This window comes from Balaenoptera physalus (assembly GCF_965194825.1).
Source record: "Balaenoptera physalus genome assembly, chromosome: 3".
NCBI lineage: Eukaryota > Metazoa > Chordata > Mammalia > Artiodactyla > Balaenopteridae > Balaenoptera > Balaenoptera physalus.
This window is the reverse complement of record NC_138890.1, coordinates 126,132,133-126,150,184: the sequence shown is the minus strand read 5'-3', so window position 1 is coordinate 126,150,184 and position 18,052 is coordinate 126,132,133. Positions and strand designations below refer to the sequence as shown.

The window sequence follows — 18,052 nt, the reverse complement described above, 5'->3', positions numbered from 1 at the left end:
TGAAACTAGACTATAAACATGTTTAAACTGATTAAGTCTTGAAAATGTGGAGTACTCCATGTTAATACAGAAATTTAAAAATCCATTATTTTCATCATGGAAATAAATTTCAGAAAGTATACATCTGCCTCAAAGTAAAGCCTGTCAAATTTAGAAGTCTGTTCCCAGAGCTGTTAAACAGTCAAGAATGGGGCTAAAGAGAAAGAGGTATTTTTACCTCTCTGTATCTGACATTTAAAAATTTTAGTTAACACATTTTGTGATGAATTTTTCAAAATAAAATGTTCCTTCAAAATAGAGAGAAATGATCCTTTCTTCCTGTCAACTCTAACCTCATACTGTTCACTCTTACATGATTAGTTGAGGGGTGGGGATGGTGAGCAGCTTTCCACCTCGAGATACAAGGTATAAATTTGAAGTTTTCATACCTTGTGGTGGAGAAGTCTGTAGGATAGTCTGCAGCTCTGAAACCAGGCCAGTTGTTCTGGGTCCATAGGGGCCTCTAGGAAAAGAAAAATGGATTTATTATATCATTGTGAGACAGACTGGGATTTAAATCCTAGATCCTATACCATTAGCTTTGTGACCTTTAGTAAATCACTAATCTCTCTAAGTCTTTATTTTCCATCTGTAAAATGGGGCTAATAACACCCACCTTATTTACTTTCATTTGGGGACAGGAGGAATTGAAAGGTGGGAATATTGTACTGTAGCACAGTGCCTGACACAAAGTATATATTTAATAAATTAGAATAATAGTAGTAGTAGTTTTTTTAATAGTTCTACTTCTTATATCTTACTATGTCTTGTTTCCCTACTAAAATATAAATTTATTGAGAACATGAACTTTGAAATTAAAGTATTTAATAAATATTAGGTCATTGATGAATATTGTCATACATGAAAGGCTTTTTTACATATGTTAAATAGCACCTTGTAGGTGCTCTCATCTGGTTGCTTGGGTACATTTTTAAAGTGATTCTGTGCAGTATAGACAGTATATTTGAAGAATAATAGTGTGTGTTTATTTCAAATTACTTTTGTGATCTATCTTCTAAGTTTTAATATATTGGTCAAAAATTAATTAGTTTAGTGGTAAATCACAATGAGGTTTTAGTGTTTGGAAATAGTAATCAATAAACTTATTTTTAAGGATATATCACTTTTTGAAAGAAAGATGTTTCTAAAATATTTTTAGTCAATGGGAGAATAAGATTGCTATTTATAAAGCTTTTGTTTATACTCAAATTTTCAGGAACATATATCTTTTGCTAACCACATTATATCAGTACTAGATTTTTACGTAAATGTGTTAACTTGTCCTTTTGGAAGACTATTTTTTCTCCACTCATGATTATATCATACATTCCTTTCTAGAGCATGAAGGGAAAAAGCAAAAGTAGTCATGACTTGCTTAAGGATGATCCACATCTCAGCTCTGTTCCAGCTGTTGAAAGGTTAGCATGGTGCTAGTGTGATCCTAAGTTCTTATTTTCTGGCTCAGATCATTTTCTTGCTTCCTTTGTAAGTAAACAGTCAGTTCTCATAAGTCAAATTTTGTCAACCCAACCAAAAAACTAAAGCATTTTGGTAATGGGGGTAGTAGAGCTACTAGCATAATGGAGAGAATCACTCTAGTCACATTCAGTCTCCTTGCTATCTATCAACCTCTGCTGAACTAATTAAATTTAAAATTAGCTGTTAAACTTTTAAATCTTGGGATAGTTTGAATACTAGGAAGCTGTCTGCTTTAACAATTTAATGTTTAATTGAAAATTTCTTTGCTAACTTTTTCCTTGCATAATTTTTGTCTCAGAATCATGAGTAAGCAAATCAGATTTGAAGGGTTTTGTGAAGAAGTCACCACATTTTGGGCCAGTTCACTGAGTATTATTCCTTACATATTTCAGGAGTTATCAGAAAATTTTTGTTGCTTCTCTTTGATAAGAGAAGATGTCTTAGTGTTAAATATAATTGCACATGATTCACTGGGCCAGTGTCTCAAAAGGGGACTAAAATACTATTGTACTCACTATTGTAGCTCATTTTTAAAAATTCTATATTAAAACAATCTTTTCTTAATATACTTTTATTTGAAGGATTTGGCTTCTTCAGCCTGAATACATCAAGCCAATAGAAGAAATTGTTGTCTGCAGCCTTTTGTTCATGAAAATAACACTATTGGTTGTTTGCTTTTTAAAAAAAATTCTAGTGAATTTGTATTTGTGCTAATGGAGCATACCTTTTATTCTATGTATAAAAACAACTTCCCTTTAGAATGTTTCTATTTGCTCTACAATGCCATTCTGAAATTCCTGTGTTGAAGTGTTTTTGAACTATTAATCCCAGCAAAATATTCTAAATTTTTGGATAATTGAATAATTTTGTTAGTTTCATTTTCAAGCTAAAATTTGTTTTCCTTATTTTTTTGTAGTGAAAAAGGGGATGCAACAGGAGATTCAGATGATGTGAGTATTAATTTTAGTATAAATATAGTTGAACAATTTATAGAAAATTCAAAATCTTTACAAATGATTAAATTATTTTTCCTAAAAGGTAATATGTATTACCTTTTATAATTATATATGTAAAATTTTGAAAAAGAGTTGAAAAATAAATTATTTATTTTGATATTGGAATTTTCCTTCATAGTATGTGTATGTTTCCTTACAAAATCAGAATCTTATATACGAATTTCTAGCCTGTTTTTTCTCCCTGTCACGTAACATAACATGAATACTCAAAATTTAGATGTCATTGATTTTATTTTGTTATGATAAAAGTTTAAATGTTGATGCATGACATCCTATATGATGGATGGGAAATACTTGGATACCAGTCATTTATGGTAGTTTCCTTCTTCATACACACATTTTGGAAGATTCTCTCTCAAGACTGTAGTGACCTTGCTTCATTACTTGTACTGGCTATTAAACCTGATAAAACAGAAGGCAGAGTTTCCTTTATGTATAAGAGATCAAGTTTTTCAAGTCATTTGTTTGCCACTTTATATAAAAACCCATTGATCTGTGCGTTGTATAAAGGAAGTACATAACTGTCCATGCAAGAACACAGCTTCATCTATTACCATAGTCAAAAGAGAGGATTTTCTCTGACTATATATGATAGAGAAAGGATGGCTATCTAACCTGGTCAAGAAAACCTTCCAGGAAGAGATGATGCTGTGTTGTGTCTTACAGGAGAATTAGGAGTTAACTAGATCAAAAAAGAAACTGGTGAAGGGTGGGATTCCTCAGAGAACCACATATGCTAACACGTGGTAACAAGGAGAGAGTATACCTTATTTAGGAAGTACAAGCTAAGATTAAAGTTTGAGAAGGAACCTGCCTTGTGAGGAGCAGGGAAGAAGAGTGTTAAAGGTAGAGGGAACTACATGTACAAAAGGCTCTGAAGTAGGAGAGTTTGATGTGTTCCAGGAGCTGAAAGCAAACCAGTGTGACCAGAGCGTCATGACAGGAGGGAGAGTGGGTGAGGTTGGAGTGGGAGGAAGAAGCCAGATATTACAGAGCTTCCTGGGCTATGGGGAGAAGTTTGAATTTCATCCTCAAAGTAATGAGAAACAGCTGAAGGGTATTAGTTAAAAGGAAGAGTACTATGGTCAACTTTGCATTTTAGGAAGATCACTGTTGGCAATATTAGAGAGGACAAATTAGAAGAAATAGGCTGGAGTCAAGGAGACCTATTGGGAAGCTATGGCAGGAGGAGAGCTTGATAGAAGACCACAGGTGTGACATGGGAGAGAGACAGATTTGAAAGAGGTCTAAGAGGTGACTGATTCCATACTATGAGGTGAGGGAGAAGGAGGAGTCTAGGACAACCACAAAGTTTCTGATTTGGGCAATTTGTTAGATGGGTACAAGAGATAGGTGGGGGGAACAATGAAAAATAACGTGCTTAATAATGTGCATTTTGAGATTCAGATAACTTGGAGACATCTGTGTAACATTAATATGGATCTGGAAGATAGGCTTAAGGCCTAATGTAAAATTATGTTCTTATAGTCTTGAGGGAGTGAGGTCATCTAAGGACACTGTATGGTCTTTAATCTGTTTTGTGTCCCAAGATCCTTTGCAATCACTAAGACTGCAGACCTTCTTCCCAGGAAATATATTTTATCCACAAACAAAATTTTATGAATTTGCAGGGCATTTTTTTTTTATATCTCCTGAGGACCAAGCATGGAAGACCTAGGTCAGTGGTTATCAAGTTTTAAGGCTAAAGAATTTCTTAAACATCTCATTGAAAACACTCACAATTTCCATCCCTAGAGATTTGGTTCAGTAATACTGAGATGAGGGCTAGGATTTTACATTTTTAGAGACAATCCATGTTTTATAGCCTGAGGACTAGACTTTGAGAACCACTGCTCCAAGATCCACAAGCCTCAAGTTAAGAATCCTGCCTCACCATGACTCACCTGGTTAGAGAATCACAAGAGAAAAAGATCCACTTGGGTAGTTTCTTCCTTCTCCTTCTCTACCCTCTTCCCTCCCTCTCTCCTCCTTTCTCCCTCCATTGCTTGCTCTCTTGATGCTGGGAGCTATTCTGGAAGTTGAAGATCTAGCAATAAGCAAAACAGTCCAGAATTTTAGTTCTAATGGACTCCTTTCTCTGATTATGGGAGAGAGGCAATAATCATATAAATAATTAAAATGTATAGTATGTCAGATGAGTGATAAATGTTTTGAGGAAAATAAAATAGGGAAGGGGAATAGAGAGTACTGGAGGTGGGTGGGCAGCTCTGCCATTTTATTCGGGGGATCAAGAAAAGTGTCACCAAAAGGGTAGCATTTGAGCAGAGACCTGAAGGAGATGAAAGAGTCAGCAATGCAGATACATGGAATAGGAGAGTTTCAGGCTGGAAAGAAGAGCAACTCCAAAGTTGGCTAGTGTTGCTGGCCTGGAGTTGTAGGAGATTATGTCAGGGAGGTCCAGATTGTGTAGGGTTTGAGTGAGTTGGGAATCCACTGGAGGGTTTTGAGCCGAGTAGTGATTGCTATGACTTAGATTGTAGGAAGAAATATCAGTTTCTCTACCTCCACCTCTTTTACTTGCATTAATCCCTGGGTGAGGTCAGTATGCTGGCCAACTGCCTCCAAAAACCACATTTCCTACTGGGAAGGAATAGGAATGTAGATAGACAATATCCTGGGTGATCCAGAGGGAGCATAGTCTGCTGTGCAGAGGAGCTGGGTGTGGATCGAGCAACAACACTTACTGGGCTATACAGTACTTACATAGCCGGCCTAGAGCAGATCCCAGGGGTTATTCCCGCCTGTAGCAGATTCTTCAAGCCCTCACTAGTTCGAAACAAAAAATAAACCTGGCCTAGAATGCAACAAGGAGAGTTTGAGATGGACCTCTGGAAGTGAAAGAAGAAAATGGAATGCCCAGCAAATACTCCATTTCAATTTTTACAGGATGGAGAATATGGAAGTGCAGAGCATGATGAATATGTTGATGGTGATGAAAAGGACCTGATGAGAGAAAGAATTGCAAAAAAGTTAAAAAAGGGCACAAGTGCAAATGTTAAGACAGCTGGAGAGAGTGAAGTGGAGAAGAAATCAGTTAGCCGCAGGTGAGTCAAGCGTTGTGCTTCTAAGTATCAGAGTTTTGTTTTTGCTTTTGTTTTTGTTTTTTAATTAATTTTTGTTAGAGTATAGTTGCTTTACAGTGTTGTGTTAGTTTCTGCTGTACACCAAAGTGAATCAGCTATATGTATACATATATCTCCTCTTTTGGATTTCCTTCCCATTTAGGTAAGTATCAGAGTTTTTGTCATTTTATACTTAATTTTAAATTCAGATTGAGCCCTTTATTCAACTTACTTTCTAAAATACTATTTTCATAATGTTTGATATATATACCAGTCATGCTAAATTAGCCCATTCAGAGGCCTAAAAGAAAATAGACCAATTTTATTTACAGCAATGGTCATGCGAGTCAAATTCCAGTTCATTTCTCTCTGATCTCTTCTTTAAAAGCCTCTAAATTGTTTTTATATTTGGGACAAACAATATATTAGCTAGATGTGGAAGGTTGTATTTGTTTAAAACCAACAAAAGCAGTAAAGCAATTGAATGGAACAAAAAGAGACATCCTCAGATTTGAGTAAAATTTGTCTAAACTGGTTAAGAAATGTATGGGCCTGAAAACGCTCTTAAATGTCTTTTCAAGTCTGATTTATACTGTCTATCCCTCCTAATCTCAGTGATATCATAAGAGAAATTTCAGCAAATGTCTGAAATCATTAGTGCTTTCGGTCAGTTATACCAGCTTCACTATAGTTTGTCTCATGTTAATTTTATGTTAAAAAAAAAAACAGAAAAACTTGTAAGAGTCTTAAAAAATTGTAATGTGGTAAAAAAGGATAATTATATTTAAAGGAAAATCACTGCTCAGTCTAAGTTGAATTATAATGGGTATACCTGCCAGCCAGATAGGATGTCAGTGTGAAATCATTATCTATTAAAAAATCAGTGCTCTTGGTATATACAAACTGTTCATCTGTATGTGCTTGAAGTACTCCATTATCCTTCAGTCATTTTCTGATTCAAGCAGTAGGATCAGGGACTAGACTAGCCTCCCAGCCTTTTAGGCAAGGAGCCATTCAAAGTATGATTTTACTGAAAATTTGTGGTATTGCTTCTATTTGTAAAGAAACATCTGGAATCTGTTAAAGCTGCTTATCACTTTGGATAGTAAACCTACAAGCAGGTTTCTTGAGTACTTAATATTTAAATTGGGGAATGATATTTAACAATATAATTTTCAACAGATTTACATAGAGTAGACTATTTCCCTAATTGTTCTATTGAAAAGTACTTAGGGGTTCAAGAGGAAAAAGTCCAAAGCTCTTCTTACCTTCTCTCCTTTCTTTTCTCTCATTGTACTTATTCTGATTTCTTGAGGATTTCTGTCCCTTGCCTCCTTCCTTTTCTAAATGCATCAGTCTCACTCTTTCTTGTCCAGTCCACTTTCTGTAAGCCTGTACCTTGACTACTGAATGCTGCTGAGCAGAATCACACAGCCGTGGACAAGTCCAGCCTCAGCTGTGCCCCCAGTGCTTCCCTTCAACCTCAGGTTCACTCTCTCTCATTAGGTCACCTGGCTTCCTGTTCTGTGAAACAAGAGTAACTTCTTCAACTCTTACTCTTTTCACTTTTCGCTGTACCTATTCAGACCAATTCTTATCTCCTTCTCTTCTGCTTTAAAGGGAGGAATCCCTCTACCCATTCAAAATGATTCCATCCTCTTTACTTTGTCTTTAGTTTTCTCTCTTCACTCATTCCTTTCCTTCAGCTTGTGGATAGACTTAAGCCTCTTCCAGCATTCAAGAGTGAAAACAAAAACACCACTTCATTATTTCCTGTCCCCACCACCTTAGTTCCCATTTATTTTTTTTTTTTTTTTTTTTTTTTTTTTTTTTTTGAGGCACATAGCTCTTTTTTTTTTTTTTTTTAAATTTTTTTTTTATAGCTACTTTATTTATTTATTTATTTATTTTTGGCTGTGTTGAGTCTTCGGTTCGTGCGAGGGCTTTCTCTAGTTGCGGCAAGTGGGGGCCACTCTTCATCGCGGTGCGGGGACCGCTCTTCATCGCGGTGCACGGGCCTTTCACTATCGCGGCCCCTCCCGTTGCGGGGCACAGGCTCCAGATGCGCAGGCTCAGTAGTTGTGGCTCACGGGCCCAGCTGCTCCGTGGCATGTGGGATCTTCCCAGACCAGGGCTCGAACCCGTGTCCCCTGCATTAGCAGGCGGACTCTCAACCACTGCGCCACCAGGGAAGCCCCCCATTTATTTTTAAATACACATCATTTAGCTTTTCCCTCATCACTCCCCTGAAACTACTCTCCCTAAGGCCATGTACTTGACAAATCTAACGGCTACTTTCCAGTTTTTGTTTTTCCTGGTATCTCTGCTGTGGAATTTGGCATTTTTTGCCTTTTCCCTCTTGAAAACCATCTTCCTCAAGAACCTGCTACTTAAATTGTGACCTGTGGACCAATAGCATTAGCATCTCTTGGAGTCTTTTTAGAAATGCCAAGTCTCAGGCCCCACCTCACACTTTCTGAATCAGAATCTGTGTTTTAATAGGATCCTCAGGTGATTTGTACATTAAAGTTTGAGAAGCACTTCTCTAGAATACTAATTTCTACCACCAGTGCCACTGGACTAGTTCAAGTTTGTATCATCTTAGCTCCAAGGTCAGCAACTTCTGACTCCCCAGGGTATTTCCATAGCACCTTTCTCATACTTCAGTGATATTATGACATCCAGTTATACATTTTTTTTCTTCCTTGTGTACCCTTATACTGTAATTTTCTTAAAGGCAGAGATTGTGTCCATTTACCTGTGGTCAAACGTCATAGGTACTCAGATGTTTATATAAATGAATGAACAACAAAAAAAGAGTGACTCCTTCTTTGACAAATCACTTTCTCCTCCAGATCTTATAAGTAACTTGCTTGTATGTATCACATGAGATTTATTGCTTTGCCTACTATCCGTTGCCTATAATGAGCTCCTTCAGAGACTGTCTTACATCCTCCAAGTCTTGTATAATAAGCACGTGGTAATTGGTCATTAAAGTTTGTGTAATGAGTGGGCGAATAAATGAATGAATACATTTGTGATTCATTAGAAGAATGGTTTTCACTCCTGACTCCACATTAGATTCACTGGAGAAATGTTGAAAAGAAAAAATACTGATGCCCATGTCCCAATCCCAAAGACTCTGAATCATTTGGTCTGCAGTGAAGCCTGGGCACATGCATTTTTACTTTTTAACTTTCAATTGAAATATAGTATATGTACAGACTATATCTGTATGAACTATATTTCATAGTGCACATATAATAAATACACAGGTTGCTGAATTTTTACAAGCCAAATACACCCCTATACCCATCACCCAGATCAAGAAACAGAAAATTGCCATTACCCACAAGTCTCCCTCTTGCCCTATTCTGGTTATTTCTCCCCTCCTCCCCTGATAGTAACCACTTTTCTAACTTCCAAGAACATAACATTAATTTAGGGCAATAATACTTTGTAAATTCTCTCCAGATATTCTAATGTGCAGCTAAGGGTTAAGAACCCCAGTCCCTACCAAACACTCACTCTCTTGATTACTTCTGAGGCACAGAATAATGTAAAGGTAGATTTAAAAAATTGTAGTGTCACCTCAGGTCTTTTTTGTAGTCTAACAGAGATAAGACATTTATATCAGTTGAACTTAATTTAATCTCTGAAAAAGGTGTAAGGGTCAGTATAGTGGGAAGTCATTTTAGAAGAAACAAAATGATATTTGCGTTTTCCTAATGTTTTTCAAGATGTGTGCTGGTAAAGATTCAAATCAGTGTCTCTCAATGTTTTCCATATATTTGAGTCACCTTACAAGCCCCACCCCTGGTCAAGTCGATCAGAATTTTTCGACCATGAGAAGTTTTAAAAAGCACGGGTTATTCTCATGTGCACTCAAGGTTAACTGAAAGGCGGTAGTTACAGCCTGTCTTTGGAAAGTCCTGTTTTAAAACTTATTCTAAAGAATCTTTTCTTTGCCTGCAGGTGGAGCTCACCTGCTGCAAGTTAATCATATAAACCAAATTGAGTCGTCTGCCCTACTTGTTTTTAGCATCTGTTTACAGATTTATAATAAATGGCTAAAGAGTAAAATCAGATCTAGCAAGCAGACTGGAGAGTCAAAAATCAGTGGTTTGTTGTGCTGATTATAGTCATTATGGAAATTCTGTCTTTTATAGTGTAATTTCTGTCATCTCTAATTTTATTGTGATTACTCTTCTAAAGTATTTTCATCAAAATGAAATATAAATCAAAGAAATCTTGACATATACCCTGAAATCGCCATTACGAGTTTTGGTAGTAGTCCTTCAAGGTTAACTAGACTACGTTAGTTTTGGTGTTTGAACAGCTTCTGGTTTGATTAGCTGTGTTGTTTACCTGTCATATTTAGTTGACTGTGGCATTATTCCTATTTCATAAAACAATTCTCTTATTTGGTAAAGTCAAGTAGAATTTGTGTTTTACTCATGAGCTGTGTTACGTTGACTGAATATGAAATATCTTATATGATAGTATCAGAAATTTAAATATAAATATTGAAGTTGAGTTTGAACTCTAATGAGTTGGATTGAACTTTAAATTATGAAGCAAGGGATAATACAATCAGAAATACCTCCTTTGGCCTGGGTGAACACCCAAATGAGCTGCTGCTAATTTTAATCTTTCAAGTCTCCTTTTGTTGAATTTGAAATATGTGACCACGTTTTCTTATGGAACTTTGAATACTTTTTTTCCCCCAATATTTCTAGCCTTCTCAAAAATATTAATTAAGCTTTCTCTCAGCATTAGGGAATTTTTTGAGTCTTAATATACTTTGTATTCTGGTTTCTCTTACTTTATGATCAGACTTTAGGAAGTACATAGATGTCTTTAGTACATAAACTTGGTTTGCTTTAGCAAATTCAAAAACATAGTGTCATATTTAAGTTTGAGAAGTTTAAAAGATAGTACACATATAAAAATGATAGTACAAAATTTAAAAGATAGTACAATAACAAAGGTTGAAGTCCACAGGCATTCTAAAACCCTATTTAAATCATTAGAATCATCATCTCTAAGAAGTCCCCCTCTTTCCTCAGAACTTTTACAAGCAGGGAATGAAATTAACCAGTCAGAGCATTTTTGCTTCCTTTCACCTTCTGTTGCCCCAAGGTATTGAACTGAAGCAGACAGTAAAAAAAGAGGAAGAGAAAGAAATGCGAGATCTATACATTGCGTAAGTGGTCTCTGAAAATTTGCAGGTATTATTTCTTTCATATAGAGTAGTAGTGGTCTAAATACTGTATTTTCAGGAAATATTTGGGTTTAACAGCAGATATTAAGCTTTGGAGCAGTCTGGTAGCAGTTAGTTTGCATACTAACTTTTACTAGAACTTGACAGTTCTTTTTTATATGTTCTTTCTTAACCTATCATTCTATTCTCCAATACGTGTTACTCTTACTGTCAGTTACTGGGCAAGAACTGCTATATGCCAGACAGTGCCAGGCTCCAGGAACATGAAAAAAAGGAGAAATGGTTTCTGCCCACAAATGTTCACAATATAGCATAAGAATTATAAACAATTAATTACAATTCAGTATGGCATGTGCTCTAATAGAAGTGCATGCAAAATATTATAGATGATAAGTAGGCAATGTATCTTTCAGGACAAGATTAAAATACCAGGTTTAAAAAGGGATGAATATAAAATTGCCATTTTTGTAGATCAAGAATAGTCAAATACAGCAATCTCATAAGTTTCATCCTAATGCTAGTACGATAAGCCATTTTTTGGAACCACTATTTAAAAGAGATAACATTTTAGCATTCTCAAGTCATTTAAATTAATGTTGCATAATCTCCCAATGTAGACTAGATGGTTTATCCTGTTGTCTTTACCTGTTATGTTTAAAATTTTGGAATAGTAACAATTATAATATAAACCACACCATCATCTGGCATTTCTGGCGAGCTTCCATTTTTCTTCTTTTTAGGTATTTATAGCAAGAATTTTTGGATGTTCTGGGCAAAACTGTTTCTTGGGCTGTTTGAAATAAAATACCACTTTAAAAATGTCCAGTTAGTTCATTGAGAACCTTAATCCATATCCAAGGAATCACTTTCAAAATAAAACAAACAAAAAAATCCTTGAACTTCAGTTATATACTTAGGAAATACAACAACCCTACTGTTTTCACAATTAGATTTTGTTTGGCAGGCAGGAAGCAGTGAAATACATACGTGGGGGAGGTTCTCCTGTCAAAAGGGAGAAGAACTGTTTGCATCTCTTTAGAGTGTATTGATTTGTGTTACCCTTGAGAGTTACATTCTACTGACCTTGCAGTATCAGTTGTTTATAGGCAACGGAATTATACATTTGAAATGTAATATTGAGACTATGTGCAGAAAAACATTCTTTAAGTTATTCAGCATTTGAGGAAATGTTCTCTGCCCTGGAACAAATATAGTCACACTGAAGAGTTTTGAAACATTCATTGCTTTCCTACCTTCCTTATCTGTATATTGTGAATTCACCTGTAAATTAAATTGGCACGTATACTTTGGGTAAATACAGAAGAGAATAGCCACCCAAGATACCAAGTTCTTGTTTAGCACAAAGTTAAAAGCATATGAAGTTACACAAGGGCCTGAGGAAGATTTATAGTTATTAGTGATTGTACTCTGTCTGACTCTAGCGTTTCTTTCTGTTCCCTTCTCTAACTGTTCAGGGATTTTATTTCAGGGATCACTTAGCTTTTGCACATTAATTGAATTCCTCCTTTGTACCAGGCACCGTGCTAGGTCCCAGGATGCTCAGATTAGAAAGGCTCAGCCTCTTCTCAAGTTGCTTAGTTTCTAGTAAAGGGGGACAGTTGTATAAGCAAATAAGGGCTGTGACGTGTTCATAGGTGATCTAGCCAGAGAGTTGTTCTCTTATTCCACAAGTATTTATTGTTCTTCTGCAGTGTGACCAGGCAATAAATTTTGCCAAGGCAGTTTATTTCTCTAATTTAACCCCTAGAACAAAGCTACAAGTTACAGTTTATATTATGATTCTCATTTTACAAATGAAAACAAACAAACAAACTGGATTTGAAGAGGATAAGTGACTTATGGTCCAAAAGTGGCAAAGCCTGCAATGGTCTGACACCTCTACGGAGCCTAGAGAGGGGTCGGCCAGGGCCAACTCATACGTGTCCAGCTAAAGTGTAAGTCTCATGTGGAATGTTTCTGGCCAAGGTATAACATCATTTTAGGAATATGTATTACTCTATATAAATGTAGGGGGTGGATTAGAGGAAGGAGACTGAAGCAGAAAGACAAATTAGTGGATTATTAGATTAGTCCAAGGGAGAGGTAATAAGGATCTAACTAACTAAGGTAGTATCTGTGGGGATGGATTCGAGAGATATTAAGGAGCTAATAGATTGGATGTAGGAGACCTGAAGGAAAAAATTATATTCCAGATGACTCTGTTTTGTGGCTTAGATAACTGGCCAAGTGGTGGTTATAACCATTGAGATAGGAACCCTGGAAGGTCCTAGTGCTTACGTCATACATTTTTGTCCTGTTAGTCCTTTCTGTTTTACATCGACGTCCTGACACATAAACATACATCCTGAATTGTTTCTTATTTAATGCTGCCTTTATAAGTCAACTTAGGTTAGGTTATGCTATGGTAACAAACAATCCCCATATCTCAGTGGTTTAAAACTAGTGTTTGTTTTCTTGCTCTGGCTACATCCTGGTGGGATCTGTGCATCTGCTCCGTATCATCTTCATTCAAGGGCTGAGGATGAAGGGACAGCCTCTTTCTGAGAGGCATGGCAGAGGGAAACGAGTGATGATGAATCATATGCTAGTTCTTAAAGCTTCTGCTTAGAAGTGGCATGATCACTTCACCATTTCACTGGCCAGAGCAAATGATATGGCCAAGCCTGATGTCCATATGATGAAGTATAAACCTTTCACTGAGAGCTTAGAAATAGTAATGCAATCTACTACAGTCTCTGTGCTTTAGCCAGGAATTGCTATAAGTACCTGTGACTGTGTAATAAATTTATTCATCATCTTCCTGGCAGACAAGACAAAAGAGACGTAATAAGGATTACATAATTGCCATCATCTGAATTTTAAAAAGAAAGGTATCAATTCCTAATTAGTTCAGTCTTTTAAAAAGTATAAAATTCTAAAGGAAATTCTATCTTATCAGTCTTTACACAAGGGGCGGAGAAGAACATAATGATTGTCTTCTACAAGTTTCATAGAAGATGCAGAAACGTAGCATTATGCGCATAACATTAAATCATAAATTACGTCAAATTATCTCAAGTAAAGGGATGTCTGTGTAAGGGAATAGAGGAGTTGTGCAGAATCCAGATAAAAGAATTGCACACAGTCCTCACAGGAAAGGAAGTTGTCAGAAACTTATATTTTCTCTCTCCTTCTGCAGCCTCAAATCTCTGCTTGCCTTTGTTCATTTGTTCCCTTATCTTCTATAATCTTGTGTTTTCTCTGTAAGGCTCTAGTCTGTTCCCTCTTGCACTTCAACTCTTCAGAAGTAAATTGACTTGCTTTCTGTGTCCCAAATTCTTGGGAGAGAGAATCTTATTGGCTTGGCTTGGGATAGGTGTCCATTCAGTCTTGTTATTGGAGAGGATAATGGTAGCAGAGGGGGAGTTAAAAGCCATGAGATATGTGGGTGTGACAGAAATAAATAGGCCCTCTATCATCTATCCTTCCCTTCTTATTTAGTAAGGAGAACCCAAATTTTTAGCTGGATTCGTGGCTGCCTAGCTAAAAGACATTCACCAGTCTCCTTTGTAGCTAAGGATGGCCTTGTGACCACGTTTTGGCTAGTGAGATAAAACAGAAGTGTGTCAGACTTTAAGGCAGTCTTTTTTTTTTTTTTTTAAATAAATTTATTTAGTTACTTATTTTTGGGTGTGTTGGGTCTTCGTTTCTATGCGAGGGCTTTCTCCAGTTCCGGAGAGCGGCGGCCACTCTTCATCGCGGTGCGCGGGTCTCTCACTGTCGCGGCCTCTCCCATTGCGGAGCACAGGCTCCAGACGCGCAAGCTCGGTAGTTGTGGCTCACGGGCCTAGCCGCTCCACGGCATGTGGGATCTTCCCAGACCAGGGCTCGAACCCGTGTGCCCTGCATTGGCAGGCAGATTCTTAACCACTGCGCCACCAGGGAAGCACCCAGGCAGTCTTTTTATAAAGGAAAGAAGGAAGAGGCTAGCCCTCCTTCATCCCTTCCTCCTGCAATCAGCCTGGCACACAGGTTGGAGCTATGGATGGCAGAATGGAGCGGTTGAAGGAGCCTGGGTCTTTGAAAACTTCATGGAATTACAATTCCCACTTGGGTTGCCTATCTAGGATTTTTTCTATGTGAAATAAAATAATCTTAAGATTGTTGAAGCCACATTATTTGGGGTTTCTGTTAAGTGTGGCAGATCCTAAACCTAACTGATAGTATAAGGTTGTTTCTTCCAGGGCTGTGAGTAGGGTAGGTTCTCTAAGGTGGGAATGTGGGCAGGGAGGAAATGAATAGCTTCTTCATTATTTCAAATAGCTTTCTTAGCTGGTTTTCTCATTGTTCCTGGAAGAGAATCATCTGAATTAATAGCACCCAACATATCCACCCCTCTTCTCACTTTTGGCTGATCATGTTGCTCCTTAATTCATTACAGAAACAGAAGTAGCAGGAGAACTTCCTCATTTTCCCACCACCAAATCTACTCATCTGCATCTGAATCCATATTCTTTTAGCAAAGGCAACCCCTCCTCTCTCTGCTCTGGTCCTCACTTTCTTACACATTTTGGCCAAGCTGTTATCCACCTTACTCCTGTGGCTCACTTCACACCAGGCATATTGTTCTGCTTGCTGTTCCACAGACATATGAAGATCATTCATCTTTCAGGCCTCTGCACTTGGGGTTACCTCAGCTTGAAACGTTCTTCTCTGAGATATTCTTAGTAACCATTCCTTCTCTTCATTCAATTCCTTATTCAGGTATCATCTTATCAGAGAGGCTACCACACTACTTAAAATAACTGCCTTCATCCCTACCAAGGGTACATATCCAAATGACCTGGGGACAAATTTTAAAAATTTGTTTGACTTTTACAAAATGCATATGCTAGGACTACTCCCCTCGGGGCGGGGTGGGGGGGAAATCTCATTCAGTAGGTCTAACGTGATTTGCTCATTTTTTGAAGCCAGTTAATTAGTGATGAAAATACACGTTACTTAACCTTTTCCTACTGTTGGGAACATAGGTGAATAAAGGTAAATAAATTTAAAAAGCAAGTTTGGAACTAGATTATGTGTCCTTTTCAGGCTCAGATGTTTGTAGAAGACAACAGTCACTGTACTCTAGGGAGGCAAAGTTAGAGGGTCTCTTTTCCTAGCCAAAATCACTTTTTCTACAAGTTCTACAACTTTTTAAGAATGACTGATATATTGTTTCATCAACATTAATCTTCTAAACAAGTGGACTTTGTTCTATTTTTTTAACCTTATTGCATCTTTGCCTTTATTTAAGCTTGTCTTTTTAAAAGTAGACACAATATAAACTATTCGGTAATGACCTACTTTGAAGAAGAATCTCATAGAATTCACTACATTTCTTTCCTACCTTTTTGCCAATTTTGATATGTTAGTAATATTTGATGTCTCCTTCCTCCTTAGTTTTTATTATTATTTAGATATTGCTATACCATGTGTATCAGTTCATTCAATATAAGTGTACATTTATATTGATTTCAATGTGCATACTATTTAAGTGCACCTATGTGAGTGTTAAACCTTAAATAGGTTTTCCATTATTACTTTGAAGTATAGCTTCAGTGGCTTACTAGATTTTTAATGTAATTTTATATTTGATTTATTTTTCAGTAAGCCAATAAAAACAATAAGCCTATTTCTTCCAGGGCTGTGAGTAGGGTAAGTTCTTTCAGGTGGGAATGTGGGCAGAGAGGAAATGAATATAAACCTTACTTATATTTATTATCTTCTACTCAATTTTTTTTGTTAAAGGTCCTTAATACATTTTTCTAGTATTGCTAATTGCAAATTTTGTGATGTCAATGTAGTTTGCTTTCCATTTTAAAATTTATATTGTTGATTTAGCTGCTTCTTTAAGAATTATCTTGTTTTTAAACAGCCTCAAATTTATTATATGATAATGGATAGGATTCTGTTCCTACTGAAAAGTACTTATAGTCAAAGGTAGTTATTAATTGGCATGTGAGCTTAAGTACTGAATTATTTCTTTTCGTGTTTTAAATTTGTTCTAGAAATTCATTAGATCAAAGGTATATATGTACTCAGCAGATAGGAAGTTAGATTTGTTCTTTGCTGTATATTTGATTTCCTTGATTCTAAGAAAATGTCTTCTTAACTTCAAAAGTTATATAATGACTTCTTGCCAATTTCTTTTTCCTTTTAGATAAGCATTTACTTTTTAAATTTTATTAATCATTACAAATTAATAGAAAATTTCTGGATATGCTTATTTGTTTGCAATATTGACAGTAACTTGAAATGTCTTAAAGATGGGCTTTATGTAAGGGAGTTAAAAAGAAAAACCCTTGGCTTGACTTCAGAGAGTTTAGAAAGATATCATGTAAGCCTCAGACAAAGACTTGAGTGTTACAGTCATCGTATTTTATGTCCTTGCTGCTCTTTGGTAAGATTCAGTTTTAGGTGCAATTTGTATGCACTTGCCTAGTCAGGTAGAAAAAAAGATATATAGCTGACCTGTGATAAAAGGTGAGAATGTCTAATCCTGATGCTGCTGGAGAGTAGCCCAGAAATTGAAGGCCAGGATAACATTGCAAAGTTATCACCAGTCTTAATTATTTGACTTTATGCTCATCGTTACACTCTTAGGTAGGATTTATCAGTATCCTAGAGAAGTTTTAAAAATTATGATTTGTACCTTTTATTGTTTTAGCCTATGCTGTGTGGTATGCAATGAATCTTGGAACAAAATGTGTTTACATTTTAGTAGATATTTAACAGTCTTTGCTAATAGTTTTGTAGTAAATTAATTAGTGATAAAAATACGTTACTTAATGTTTTCCTATATGTTGAAAGTATAGATGAATAAGGTAAAAAGGTTAAAAAGCAAGTTTGAATCTAGATGATCTGTCTTTTTCAATGTTAGGCTCAGATGTTTGCAGAAGACAATGATTACTCTACTCTAGGGAGACAAAGTGAGAAGGTTCCTTCTCCTAGCCAAGCTAGCCTTGTTTCTAAGCTGTGCCACTGAATAGCAACGGTTTTCGCTAGGAAGAAAGGAACGTAACACCTGTTATAGTACTTACACACAGCCTTCAACAAAAATTAAACACCTAGGGCCCTGGCCTCCAGAGGGGGGCTACAACCTAAGGATGGTTCAATTGCAGCATCACTGCTTAGGGTCTTTGGTGCTAGGGCCATAAAATGGAGAAATG

General features: G+C 36.5%; 1 protein-coding gene and 1 long non-coding RNA gene across 4 annotated transcripts in view; both read left to right on the top strand.

Annotated features, from left to right (window-relative positions):
- CWC27 (CWC27 spliceosome associated cyclophilin) overlaps nucleotides 1-18,052 on the top strand; it is a 239,368-nt gene that overhangs the window by 36,532 nt on the left and 184,784 nt on the right. For all 3 annotated transcript variants that reach the window (XM_082457317.1, XM_082457315.1, XM_082457316.1), the window contains 3 exons: nucleotides 1,378-1,457; nucleotides 2,435-2,468; nucleotides 5,442-5,599. In XM_082457317.1, the coding sequence (XP_082313443.1) occupies nucleotides 1,378-1,457; nucleotides 2,435-2,468; nucleotides 5,442-5,599 (272 nt within the window). The remainder of the gene's footprint in view (nucleotides 1-1,377; nucleotides 1,458-2,434; nucleotides 2,469-5,441; nucleotides 5,600-18,052) is intronic.
- Nucleotides 5,606-18,052, top strand: part of LOC309658618 — a 32,643-nt gene continuing 20,196 nt past the window's right edge. Inside the window, exons 1-2 of the long non-coding RNA XR_014262325.1 lie at nucleotides 5,606-7,407; nucleotides 7,812-18,052. The exon at nucleotides 7,812-18,052 is cut by the window's right edge and continues 20,196 nt beyond it. This is a non-coding gene — a long non-coding RNA (uncharacterized lncRNA). The remainder of the gene's footprint in view (nucleotides 7,408-7,811) is intronic.